At 35.1% G+C, this 15,157-nt stretch overlaps 1 protein-coding gene across 1 annotated transcript in view; it reads right to left on the bottom strand.

Moving 5' to 3' along the window:
* Nucleotides 1–15,157, bottom strand: part of LOC149786019 (E3 ubiquitin-protein ligase rnf213-alpha-like) — a 180,064-nt gene that overhangs the window by 43,297 nt on the left and 121,610 nt on the right. Inside the window, exon 13 of the mRNA XM_089978096.1 lies at nucleotides 2,726–2,932. Coding sequence (XP_089834222.1) covers nucleotides 2,726–2,932 — 207 coding nt within the window. The remainder of the gene's footprint in view (nucleotides 1–2,725; nucleotides 2,933–15,157) is intronic.

The following is a 15,157-nucleotide window of genomic DNA, read 5'->3' as shown; positions in this document are numbered from 1 at the left end:
GTTACTTTTAGACATCAAGACTCGCGTTACTTTTAGACATCAAGACTCTAGTTATATTTAGACATCAAGACCCCAGTTACTTTTTAGACATCAAGACTCTAGTCATTTTTAGACATTAAGACTCTAGTTACTTTTAGACATCAAGATGCTAGTTACTTTTAGACATCAAGACTCTAGTTACATTTAGACATCAAGACTCTAGTTACATTTAGACATCAAGACTCTAGTTACATTTAGACATCAAGACTCTAGTTACATTTAGACATCAAGACTCTAGTTACTTTAAGATATCAAGACTCTAGTTACATTTAGACATCAAGATGCTAGTTACTTTTAGACATCAAGACTCTAGTTATATTTAGACATCAAGACCCCAGTTACTTTTAGACATCAAGACTCTAGTTACATTTAGACATCAAGTCTCTAGTTACTTTTAGACATCAAGGCACTAGTTACATTTAGACATCAAGACTCTAGTTATATTTAGACATCAAGACCCCAGTTACTTTTAGACATCAAGACTCTAGTTATGTTTGGACATCAAGACTCTAGTTACATTTAGACATCAAGACGCGCGTTACTTTTAGACCTCAAGACTCTATTTACATTTAGACATCAAGACTCTAGTTACGTTTAGACATCAAGACCCCAGTTACATTTAGACATCAAGACTCTAGTTACGTTTAGACATCAAGACTCTAGTTACATTTAGACATCAAGACGCGCGTTACTTTTAGACCTCAAGACTCTATTTACATTTAGACATCAAGACTCTAGTTATATTTAGACATCAAGACCCCAGTTACATTTAGACATCAAGACTCTAGTTACATTTAGACATCAAGTCTCTAGTTACTTTTAGACATCAAGGCGCTAGTTACATTTAGACATCAAGACTCTAGTTATATTTAGACATCAAGACCCCAGTTACTTTTAGACATCAAGACTCTAGTTACGTTTAGACATCAAGACTCTAGTTACATTTAGACATCAAGACTCTAGTTACATTTAGACATCAAGATGCGCGTTACTTTTAGACCTCAAGACTCTATTTACATTTAGACATCAAGACTCTAGTTACGTTTAGACATCAAGACCCCAGTTACATTTAGACATCAAGACTCTAGTTACGTTTAGACATCAAGACTCTAGTTACATTTAGACATCAAGACCCCAGTTACTTTTAGACATCAAGACTAGTTACATTTAGACATCAAGTCTCTAGTTACTTTTAGACATCAAGGTGCTAGTTACATTTAGACATCAAGACTCTAGTTATATTTAGACATCAAGACTCTAGTTACTTTTAGACATCAAAACTCTAGTTATTTTTAGACATCAAGACCCCAGTTACTTTTAGACATCAAGACTCTAGTTACATTTAGACATCAAGACTCTAGTTACTTTTAGATATCAAGACTCTAGTTACTTTTAGACATCAAGACTCTAGTTACTTTTACACAAAGTACATGTCAAATTTCACCCTCCAAACAATCAAGTATTATGAAATCCAAAAGTCAGTACTAAGTCAAAATTCTATTTATGCAAAAAAAACTTCAATTTTTCCTTTCAATATTTGTACCAAAATGTAAATAAACTACTGCACTGGACTGGAAATATGAAAAAGATAAAAAGATTAATAGAGTGTCAGAATTTAAAATTTGAAAACTGTATAAGATATGACATCTCAGAACCTGAAAGTCATAAATTTTGCCTCATTTATATTTTTCTAATTACAAATGTATTCCTTTATTCATTAGAATCACCAGATGTCAACATTTTCCTCTTACAGACTACATAATATGTGGTCCAACTGCAAGTTCAGTATTTCTTTGTATGATGATTTATTTCTAGCACATTGCAACAATCAAAGTCTTTGATGATCCAGGCACTCTGCATTGAGTGACTCACTGATTCTGGCTGTTTGATTCTTCCAAAGCTGGGACCAAGGTGTCTGTGAGATGCACAACCTAGATGGAAACAAGGTTCCTTTCACAGACAGTTTTCTTATCAAGCAAGTGTAGCATCTAAAAGAGCTATTTAATTACTGGGCAGCAAACAGAGTGCAGACCAAATCACACTGACAAAAGAGCACAATGACAAAAGCATGCCAATAAAATCATACGAATAATTAATGCACATTTTATGTGTCACAAAAGAAACAACTAACAAGATGCAGCATTAAAGATCCTTAAGCATCGTTTATCAAGTATATCTCAATATGCAGAACAAAAAAACATCCATTCATTAATATCGCAATATGCAGTTCTGGAGTGGAAGCATGATTATGCTCAAAAACAACAATTACTGCATCTGTTGCATATCATATCAGCCAATCTTTGCTGACTTTCTACGCATCTCCATGACATAATGCCATTTAAATTAATATAAACTTTATGAAACCAATAGCCTTCATGTAAAATATGCTCTTTCTCCTTCTGCAATTTGGTTCTGTCCATGATTGCAAATGTTTAGGCCAAAACTTATTTGTGATATTTTTACAGTTTCAGGTATGCAAATAGCTTTGAAGAATGACTCTTTAATACTATTTGGAACTTACAAATTACCTGACTTTACATGTCAACTTCTACTCTGCACTCTATAGTCTGGGCAATATTTTGTTAGGTTTTAAGCTGTGCTATTTTGTCCCATATGCTTTTGTCAGGACAACATCAAGTCATTTGTACAGCTCTTCAATATCCTGTCTGTAATCTGAGAATATTACCTTTTGATTCTTTTCTATAATTATTATTAGAGATATAAAAATTATTAACATGCCTTTCATAGATTCCTGAAGCCACAACACAAGGCATTTGCACTTTTCAAAGACATTCAGACAGTGTATTTGCTCTGTAGTGAAGTCTTCCAGAAAGGCGCAGGTGTCCAAAAGTGAATCATCAAATACCTTCATCATCATCTTTGCAGCATGTTTCTGAAAATGTAAAAGTACAATCTGGTGTAAACATGAAAAAAAAATCCATCATTAGCTGAAAAACTATGCAATTAAAAAATATAATCTCTGATAATAAAAAATAAAAAAACAATTGTGTTTTTTGACATGCTAGCATTTCAGATTTATTCCATCTAGTTAAGATTTGATTTTTTGTTAACGAGTAAAATTATCATTTTCTAAGACTTTAACCATGCTTTAGAGATAAAGTCCATCAAATGCATTTCATAACTGATTATCTAAATGCAAAAATAGCATTCTTAACTCATTAACCCCTGGCACCACGTTTATGTGGCAGGAGGTAGTAGCCTACTGCCGAGTTCTGTAGCATCAAGGTCATGTATGATACACTAAAGTGGGTGGTATTATAGAAAGGTAGGCAGATGTAGCTCTACAATGATACGAAATAATCTGGACATTTTAGTTGTGCTACAAAATACATAAGGAAAAACCTAATTTTTTTTCACCCGTTTCTTTTTCTTCATCTAAAATGCGTCTGTGGTCGGAATCCAATTTTGTGTCTGGATTTTGGACTTTTTGGACTTAGATCTAAGGCAGACCAGTCTGAACTGCACACAGACAGGTGAACCTTTGTAAAAGTAGGATAAGGTGGGCATTTGGAATAAGGAGCAGTCTCGATACAAAAATGATGGGTCCGTTAAGCAAAATAACCTATGGAAAACAATGTTTCTAACACAACTAGGCATTAGGCTAATGGAAAATCACTTGGAAGTTAATGCATTAGGATGTATTATAGCCCTCAAAATGTGTTTCCTACTCATATTTAAGGCAAAAATGATAAAAACCTCCAGGAGTTAATGAGTTAACATGCAGCTGACAGGGTTTCTTTTATGGTAACTCTCTTTAATACTAATTATTCATTACTGAATAATACACCGATAAACAGTTTATCAGTGCCACCATTTTCTTAGTAGAGTCTGGATGTATGAGTAACCTATCCAGGCTCTGTATAAAATGCCAGTAAACAAGAAGTTAACTTGTGATCTTGCAGTTACTTCTAAATGAAAACGAGCAGCTTCATGATGTATGAAAGTAATTTTTAATTCAGATTTAAATACTAGTAAGAAAAACTATTTAGAAACAAATTAGTATTAAAAATGGCTTCTGAAATAAAATATTGTTTTTGACTGAAAAAGGCTGTGATGTGTGCTTCCTATTTCACTGATTTTAAAATTAGGTTAGGCGGGTTTTCTCTCCATTTTTTTTAATAAACATTATCTATAAACTAAATAATATTTCCAGCACTTCAAAGTACTGGGAAAAACTGGCTCAATTATAGTCTGACTATACCAAACCGTTTGTTTGTTTGGAAAGTCCGTTAAGCATGAAAGACGCAGGAGATCCCAGTATTAGTGCCATTCTGGTCACAGTCAGGTTAGAAATTATAAATCAATGATTCAGTTGACTTAGTTCTGTGCACTTTTTATAACATTAAACATTTTCGTTATTGAAATTGGTAGGGAGTACAAACTATAGTCAGACTATAGATACACAAATCAATTTTGGCAATGTGATTTTCTTAAAAACAAATTTTATACCATTGAGGAAAAAGGCCGGCAATGAGAAACAGGGACATTCCACCAACTGAAAACATATTTTTTAATTATTTTTTTTATTATTTGCCTAATCAAATATGACTTGACTTCCTACAGTTAAAGCTTCAGAGCACATGTTAACACCATTTTTTACCCACAATTCATGAACAACAACTTTTGTATAACTCTACAGTGTACGCATGCACACTTTGAATCTGTTTATGTGTATTCATTCTTAAAATGAATAGCAAGTCAATATGATGGAAAGACAAACAAAATATATATGCACAAAATGACAGAACAATGAAAAAAATTAAAGTTCTCTTTGCCATAAATGGTACAATTTTATCTCCATAAAATAACGAAATAGAACCTTTATGTTAGCTTTGATACATTACAAAGGTGAAACCTTGCCTTACTGCATAATAGAAAGTCTATTTTCCCCCATTAAAAGCAACTGATTTGCTGTTCTCCTTCACTGTTTGCTAATGAATATTCAAACCTACAGACCATCAAAAGATGTTAATACAGTCACAAGATGGTTTTTCCCAAACACTGTAAATGGAAAGCAATTTAGTGTTTGTTATGTTGTGGCTGAGAATGAACTAATGTTCCTACCATCATCAGAAAGGGGGAATGATTGATACCAGGTTGACCCATCGTAACATCCATTTTGATAATTACTGTCTTAACCATGAGTTGATACCAGTTTGACCCATCCTAACATCCATTTTGATAATTGCCATCTTAAGCATCAGCATTTCAGATCCTTAAACATATTATTTTATAACAGAAATAAAAATGAGTACCTGAAGCTTTAATATTAGAAAAATTGTGTCCTGAAAAAACACCTTCATTTCTGTCAGAAAGAAGATTCCTGATAAACACTATTCCAGTGTATTACTTCTGTATTTCAAGTCATGTGGCTTTGGTTTTTCACAAAGAATGTTTGTTTTGATCAAGAAACAATGTCCATCAACTTTAGAAAGGTGCAGGCAATGACCAGTAGAATAAAACAGAGGAATCAGTCTCATTATTTTTTTATCTAGTTATCTTGTTGTCTGATTCCTGTGGACCAACAAAAAAGTATAAAGGTGAATGTTCAGAATTAACTTTTCTTATTGGTCAACACTTTGGGCATTTGTCAACACTTTTTCTATCATGTCCCAAATTTATGAACACTAGGGCAGAACCAGTGGTCAAAACACAGAAGCAGGGAGGGAGGGGACAGACCACCCTTTTGCTGTCTGGAGGTCTTCTTGCCCCAAAAAACTTCTGTCCCTACTCCCTAAAGATCAATGAGTGCGAGCGAAGGAATCCATCTGTCTTTAGCCATTCAGAGGTCTGGATACAGTTCTGCAGTCAAAGACTGGTCACATGAAGATGAGTGACAGACAAAACTCCATTAATCTGATCAGAGTCTGCCTCAGATACACTGGAGCAAGGGAGCTGGTCTTTCAGGTCTCAAGAAGAGCAACTCATTCTTTTTTATTGGTCACTTTACTATTCATCGCTTCTGGGAAGACAGCACTAGCTCTCAGGCACATGCATTTTTTTCTCCCTTAGGAGTGGCCAAGAATCTGTCTCTAACAGGCACTGTGACATTATAACAAGCATCAGGGATCTGGGATTTTTTGTCAGCTCTAAACCATGCAAATTGCTCCCAATTCTTTGCTACACTAAAGGCATTGACTTTCTAAGACCAGCTGTGATTCAAACCCCTCTTAGGAAATAAAGGGTCAACCTTGGATGAATGAAGAGACCTAAACGAATTCATCATCATCACCATCATCAATCCCTTAACCCAATAGGTCATTGGAGCATGACAGTTGACTTTACAACCAATTATCTCCATCTTTCCCTGTTCTCTACTGTCCTTTGGGAATCTCCAAATCCCATGCCTGTCCACTCCTTAATGTTGTCTTCCCACCCATTTTACTGTCTACCTCTTCTTCTGCACCCTCACACTGTGCCTTGCAAGATTGTTTTGGCAAGTCCAGATGATGTTGAGACAGGACCATACCACTTCATTTTGCACTTTTTACAGTGGTCAAGAGGTCTTCATAGGATCCGATGGCTCATTGAACAGATAGACCTCTTCATTAGTTACCTGGTCAATGTATGAGATGCCCAAGATCTTGTGGTAGCATCTCATTTTGAAGGTTTGAATTCTGTGTAGATCTATGTGAGCGTCCATGTTTCACAAGCATAGACGAAAGCTGGATATGACACTTGAGCATATCAGCCTTATTTGGAACGAAGAGCAATGTTGGCATCTATCCATATTGGTCTCAACCTTGTTATTGCTGCTTTTGTCTGGACAATCCTACAAAATAGTTCTAGTTTGGAGCCCTCATCTGTGACAATTGATCCCAAGTACTTGAAGCTTGTGACTCTTTCTAACTTCTGCCCACTGACCTTTATTTCTGCATTGATGCCATTGGTGTTGTTTGTTATCAGTTTGTTTCTTTTGGTGCTGAACTCCATACTGTATGCTGTGGAGGTTGTGTTGAGGACCTCAACCAAGTCAGCCAGATCTTTTTCATCTCCTGCTAAACCATCAACATCATCTGCAAAGCAAAGGTTGGGGATTGTTTTTCCTCCAATGCTGACAGTGCCCTTATGGTCTTCCAAGGCATCCTCCATGATCCTTTCCAGGAAAATGTTGAAGCTTGTAGGTGACAGAATACATCCCTGTCTGACTCTAACTGTTGTTCGAAACCATTCTCCTCCGCTGTCATGGATGAGGACAGCACTGATGGCTTTGTCATACAGGTGCTCAACAACCTATACCAGGTTTGAGCTGATGTTGTAATTCCTCATAGTTACCCATAAGGCTGCATTCCATACCCTATCAAAGCCTTTTTGAAATCTATAAAGATGTGATAGATTCTGCTGATGCTGAAAGTATTTCTCACAAAGGAGTCTGAGATTGAAGATTTGTTCTGTGGTGCTCCTTCCTGCTCTTTAGCAATGATTTTCTCTGCTTGAGGCTTTAGTCTGTTGAGAATTATCTTCAGCATGACTTTGCTCGGATGACTGATCAGACTGATGGTTCTGTAGTTCTGGCATAGCTGTAGGTTTCCTCTCCTGGGAAGCACAATGACCAACGATTGAGTCCAAGTGGTGGGTCATTCTCCTGTCTGCCATATCTTGTTGCACACTGTTGTTAGGACTGTGACTATCTCTTCTCCTCCTGCTTGAATGAGCTCTGCTGGCATGCTGTCAATGCTGGCTGACTTTCCTTTCTTTAGTGACCTAACTGCAATTTCAACTTCCTTACGAAGAATGGGGTTGTCATCAATTTCTTCTGGATCTGGATCTCCCTGGGTCTTATGATTGTACAATTCTGAGCAGTATTCTGTCCATTGCTTGAGGATCTATTGATCTTCTATGAGGCATTTTCCTGATTTGTCTTGGATGGTGATAGTTTTACCTTGTTTATGGGTTGTGAGATCTTTCACCAGTTGATATGCCATTTTGCTGTCATTTCTACTATCTTTGATTTTGCAGCATTGTCTTTCTATCCAGAATTCCTTTTCATTTTTCATGCTTTTCCTGATCATGTTATTTATCTCTCTGTATTTTCTAGCTCCTTCATGATCTCTTTTTCCCTTTTTCAGTTCTCTTCTTTGGTCACATAGTTCAAAGACATCTGTTGTGACCCAAGGTTTCTTTGTTCTATGATATTTGTCAATGATCTCACTAGTAGTGCTAGTCACAGCTGTGTTCAATGTGCTTATTAAGGATTTAACAATCACATAAATGAATTTGACAAACTTTATATCAGAACAACTACAGACCTAGATAATATAAAAGCTAAATTCCTAAAACTTTTGAGTGATTGCACCTTCACTTATGTATATCTTCAATCTATATATAACCACAGGTATTTGTCCAAACAGGCTAAAACTGGCAAAAGTACTTCCAATACATGAGAACGAGCTCTTTCTGATATGAATAAGTATAGACTTATATCAGTTTTATCATCACTTTCAAAGATATTAAAAAGAAATGTTTGTAATGAATTCAGAAACTACCTGGAATTATTTAATTTACTACATTCATGACAATGACCTCTTTTTTAACATCCTAAATACATGCTCTTGGAAAAGCTGATTATTCATCTCTAGCTGATTACATGATCAAGAGATCAGATAAAACTGTTGACACTGAAATTTCAATGCATATTTTTTATGGGAAAGTTTTTCGAAATTTTATTTTACGATGTTATTCTTTGGACCCAAAGCATCATGTTACAATGGGTTTTATCTGTATACATTTTGAATAATTATATTTAATAGAAAGTACATATTTCATTGAACCTTCTCTACTCTAAGGAACCTCACGAGATGATGCAGTGCACAAGCCCAACATGATGGTCAGTTCATGGTTTTAGATAATAACCAAGTTTTAGTAGTCTTTTTGTAAGGAACTATGGCCAAACATGAAGGGTTATAGATGAACAAATGAGTTTCGTTCTTGTAGGGAACGCAGCAACTATATGTAATGTTGATATCATTCATTACACCAAGACTGAGCATGTTATCGGAGCTTGTGTCATGGGGCTGCAGAGCAGTCACTTTAATTATCAAGGCTACATTCACCCTCTTCGTGGCAAGCTATATCTAGTGTTAATATGGTTCATGATCCCAAGATTGAGCATGTTATTTGAGCTCATATCAAGGGGCTGCAGAGCAGTCATTTCAATTAGTAAGGCAAGTTTCTCCCTCATTGTTCCAAGCAGAGTCACACCCATTTATCATGACCTCAGTTATCTCAAGAACCAGTGTATGTCAAGCATTTTGGTCCAGTCCCCCCCAAAAAAACCTCCTCTGTTATGCAACATTTTCCCTGTTTATCTTGACCACTGTTAAGTCAATAACTTCATTATGTCAGGCATAAGTTTGGGTCCAAAGTAACATGTGGACCTGCATATTTCAATGAAGTGCAGCTTTTAACAGCCAAATTCTCAGAGAAATTTTACAAGAAATGATCAGCAAAATCAATCGATTTTCACACACAATTTTGGTCAGTTATGTTTTGCTACTGGTCACAAGTCAACACTGAAAAAAGAAAATATTTTCAACTCTAAATTTTCTTATTTGGCACCTAGGAAGAACTGGATGATGTCAGCATCAGTCTTACATTCAATAGCGGGTCATAAATTTTGAAGCAGAGCTGAACATCATCAAACAAGTTAAAATGTCCCCATAGCACAGTTTCAGCCATTTCAACATCCTCCTCCATGAATACTTTAAAATCACAATCCCACTGACAAAATAAGCTTTCCTTTTCCTGGATGTATCCATTGCAAGATTAAATGTCTAAATTCACTTGTATATACTGACAGAACAAAACTCACTTTTAAATCTGATTTCAATGAAAAGTGACACTTAATTGTTTGAATAGATATTATTTTTACTCTAGACTAACTATATTATGCACATGAGCTTGATGTGATGGGAAAGCAGTCAGACTTGCAACAAGAGGATGAAATAAATGAGTAAGTTGTGGAACAAATTGGGTTTGTAAGAAAGTTTGGTTTGAGTTACATGCAGTTTACACAAATCTGAGTTCCACTTGAGATGTATTTGTTCACTCAATTGTGTTTGTATCATTTCACAACTGGTCTTTGCTTGCTCTGGATCTGCAATATTCTCCAAAATCATATATTAATATATAATGATCCTCAGTGTTCTGATTCATGATGTTGTACTTTACAAAGCCAACATTAAATGCATTTATTACTTTTACTTATCTCCCATAAAATTGTTTATTTAATCAGCTTATAAAAAAAATAATAAAATGCAACCATGTAAAATAAAAGAACCATCATACACCAGTCTTTGGTTTTCCAACACTATTCCTATCCACTATTAATCACCATACATCAGTCTTTGGTTTTCCAACACTATTCCTATCCACTTTATTAATCACCATAAATCAGTCTTTGGTTTTCCAATGCTATTCCTATCCACTTTATTAATCACCATACATCAGCCTTTGGTTTTCCAACGCTATTCCTATCCACTTTATTAATCACCATAAATCAGTCTTTGGTTTTCCAATGCTATTCCTATCCATTTTATTAATCACCATACATCAGTCTTTGGTTTTCCAATGCTATTCCTATCCACTTTATTAATCACCATACATCAGTCTTTGGTTTTCCAACGTTTATTCCTATCCACTTTATTAATCACCATACATCAGTCTTTGGTTTTCCAACGCTATTCCTATCCACTTTATTAATCACCATACATCAGTCTTTGGTTTTCCAACGCTATTCCTATCCACTTTATTATTCACCATACATCAGTCTTTGGTTTTCCAACGCTATTCCTGTCCACTTTATTAATCACCGTACATATTTTTTTATGTAGGCAAGATACTTCAAGTGTGGTTAGTTCAGCTTTCAACGTGCTCATCAACCCCGACTGTTTGGAACAATCCCCTAGACTGGCATCTTCAAACCAACCAAACAGTGCATTCATGGACTACTAATCTTCTCAAACTGAATGTAGGATTGCAGACTTGGAGGGATATGTAGAGACCCGGCATGACCAATTATGGTGATATGTGAATGCAATGCAAAGGGATTTTTTCTGGCTGAGTCAACAGGTAAGATTTTCTAGAACCCATAGGGGCCCCGAGTGGCCGAGTGGTCTAAAGTGCTCTCTGTTATGGATCACTGCCATCTCATCTCTGTCTGCATGGGTTCGTGTTTCGGATTCGGCCAATGTGGTTATGTGAGAAAGCTTTCCTGTAGCTTCTCGTGGGTCAGTGGTTCTTTCTGGGGTTTTCCAGGGTTCTTCCTCCACCATTAATACTGGCCGCCATGTATAGCCTATTGTGTGCTGAAAAATGGCTTTAAACCCCACAACAACAACAATTGGAACCCATAAAATGGAACAATTTTAAAATTCCAGTAAAAAATGAATTTTCCCCCAATTCAAATTTAAAAATTCTGAAAACCTAGTTCTACACTTGTCTTCCTCTGCCAATTTAATACCATATATAACAGTAACCTGAACAAAGCATGAAGCCATAGCTTAAAAATGAAAAAAAAAGCATATTTTCTTTCAGTATCAAAACATGATTGGTCAGAACACAAGTCAAGGCATGGGCAGTCAGAGCTTTGGGAGTCCAAGCTCAGGCTTTTCTGGTGTAAGGTACCAGAATGAGAGTCAGGCAAATGTGGCTGTAGGGTTCACAGGCAGCAATTCCACCTCTGAAAAGAACTTTACAGATCCAACTGTCTCAGTCATCAACATGGCTGAGCCTAATAACTTACTTGTGGATAGTACATTACAGGTATACAGTGAATTCCAGATCTTACATTGCTAACAATGATTAAGATTTTATATCAGTTCTTTTCCAAATATGCTTGTAGAACAGTTTTAGTTCACTATATAAAAAGGTAAGCTAGTGAATTATTTCAGAATAGAGTTATTGATCAAGCCCTTGTTTAAATTAAGTACACATGCAAGCTTTGAAGCTAGCAAGAGCAATCAGCCAGCAATAATCTGGGTTTATTTATATTTAATAAATGGTAAATTTCCTTCTATGTACCCAATTTATACAAATGAAATTTAAAACCAATTTAAAATTATATGGTATCATTTCAGAAGTCCTCTTCTTCTAATCTTCTACATGGCTCTGTTTACAATAATTATACAAAGATATGTAGTGCATCATTCTTCTCTTTTCCAGCTTTCCAACTTTAAACATAAAAAATATATGAAGTAATTGTCTTCTGACCATTTATTTCTTTTTAGCTCGACTATTCGAAGATTAGGTAGAGCTATTGCACTCAACCATGTTGCTGGTGTACCCATCTGCATGTAAGCTTGTATCTTAGTATGCTACATAACTGAATGAAACTTCAAATGAGTGTTCTCCATCATCAAACAGCATGAGCTTGATACATGGCATAACTCATGCTTTCATTTTACCAATATTATCACCCTTTTGCAAACAGTCAATGGTTAACATTTTGTTTGTAATCAGCTGTATCTCTAACAGCTGTACATGATTGAAGGATACTTCACACAAGTGTTCCCCATCATTAGACATTATGACAATTGCACAAGCTCCGTAATTCTTGCTTAGAACACAATTATCCCCCTTTTTTGTACTTAGGCCCACCGATCCCAGTTTTCAAATAGTTGAGCATGCAGTCGTTCCAGTATTTGTTCTCACATGGTAATTACAAGTGATGCTTGTAGAAAGTCTAAAAAGATTTTATATATATATATATATATATATATATATATATATATATATATATATATATATATATATATGTGGATGTGCTTTTGTCTTAACACTCTATCCTGTGTTGTAGTCACCTTAGTATTCACCAGCAGTTTTCAGAATTTCCCTCAAGATGAAATTTAAGTTTGACCTGCACAAGTTACTTTCTTTAAGTTCTGTATAAGTCACTTACTAAGTGGCAAGTTATAGTAGAGCAGACCTGCTTTGAGATAGGCATAATAGATTAGACCTGTATTAGCTTATATATTTTCACTCACTCACATGCAAAAAATAATTGTTGGTTAAGACACCACAATGTAACATATGGCATAACCGAAATGTCACAGAGGTAGATTTAAATTTCATTCAATATGAATAGCCCTAAGACTTTAAAATATATAGATGTTTATAACTGATAAAGTAATTTTTGTTGAAAAATTTCCATTTCTGTTAATTTAAGCTACTACTTTAGGATCAACTCTGGAGCTATGTTGAAGCTGCAGATGACTTCGGGAAAGTAGCCAAACTCCTTTTCTGAAAATTGTACACTGTTGAGGAAATCCGAGAAAGGAGTTTGATAGAATCTGCAGCAAACAAAACATCACCTGCCAGGCCAGCAATAGAGGCTCAAACAAAACTCCAGGTTATTTATGGTAAGTATGGTAAGTATTCGTAATTTTGTGATGAACTTGTAAGGCAAAGAGTCAGGTACAGAATATAATCTTGAGTATATCTTTTATTAACAATTTAGAATGATGGTCCCTAATGCCAAAAATAGTCTGTTTTAAAAATAGAGTGTCTTAAGGGTTAATACCTTGTTTTCTTAATAATTATTTTTTTAAATTCAAAACTAAAGGATTCTGAACATGATTTGCAAATTAAAAGTTGCAAGTTACAATAATGTTATATGTGTACTGTTTGTTTTATCAATTCATCACATTATATTTCTTCATTTATTTACAGAATTGATTTAAAAGAAATGACCATATATAAAGGAGGCAATGATTGACAATAAAATCAGCGAAGTACTAAAGCCTTCAAGAAACCAGGATTCAAATGCATACGTGCCAACCATTATGCTTTTTTTCCACCAAATTATGTTTAGACTGCATACAGATTACACTTTTTTGCTAAATTAAACAATAAAATTAAAATAAAGCAATAAAAAGTTGTTTTTGTCATTTTTATTATCATCTCTTTAATTCCACTTCAAAACTTGAGAATATTTTTCAAAAGGTGACTGCTGCATAATAATAGTGCAAGAGACCCTCTTTATTAGCTATTAGCAACTGAATACCACCCATTTCAAAGAAAATATAGGTTATTTCAAAAGTAAACTTTTGCTTAAGCACTGATTCATTTTATTCATGAGCTAGCCTTTTTGAAATCCAGTCTATATTTTTACAGAAAAGAGAGTCAGATGTTAAGAGAAACACTTTACTGTTTGAGTTGTGGATGTTATATGATGGATTAGAGTAGATGGATCTTGTCAAACTTAAAAACATGTCAGATCAGGAGAAAGGACAAATCAACACCACTTTACAAACTTTAAAAGAAGAATATGAGAGTTATGTAATACAGCGCTCTGAGCACCTGACCATGGTCATAACAGAATTGAAGTTCACGATCATTCAGTTAGAGTCACATAAGTGGACTAATTGAAGTGAATGCTGAATATATATAATTTTTCAGTATATGTTGCATTTGCATTCTGGTTCTAATCCATGTGGCTTTTGCCCATTGTTACAAGAATGTTGACTAGCCGCAGAACTGAACCACATAATTAGTGAAAATGTTTCTGTTTCAAACATGCTGTAAATCTGGCATCTAGTATATAGCTTACACTTTTTATGCACAAATTGAGCTTTATTGCCACTTATAATAGCAATAATTACTTATACCTCTCGGGGGTTAGTATGTATGGAAATGGATGAATATTTCAAACTAAAATATAAACTTTGGCACTAAAGGAACATGATGGGCATTCTGGGTATTTCTGAAAATTTCATTTGTGATGAACAAAATTTAAAATATATTAATGTAATAATCATTTGCTTCATCATAAATTGCTGATCTGGTGTTTTTTATGCCAGTGGGTGTCCTAGGAAAACTTGGACAATACATCCAAGGACACCTTGGACAGTACGTCTGAGGACACAGAGAACAATATGTCCAAGGACGCTGAGGACAATATGTCTGATGAAACCTCAGAAGCTGAGTATAAAACCTTGGACATGGGATCCAAAGTTTTTGTCTGTGGACTATTACCTTGGATAGTCCGTAACCAATACTCTAAGGTTTTTCCTAGGAAAACTCGGAAAATGTACAGACATGTAGGAACATGGTTGAATTGCTATGAATTACAGATTCTGCCTGCAAATCTATTCATTGT

Source organism: Sinohyriopsis cumingii, chromosome 12 (genome assembly GCF_028554795.1).
Source record: "Sinohyriopsis cumingii isolate HCF-2022 chromosome 12, ASM2855479v2, whole genome shotgun sequence".
In the NCBI taxonomy this organism is placed as follows: domain Eukaryota; kingdom Metazoa; phylum Mollusca; class Bivalvia; order Unionida; family Unionidae; genus Sinohyriopsis; species Sinohyriopsis cumingii.
This window is presented reverse-complemented; position numbering and strand designations above follow the sequence as displayed.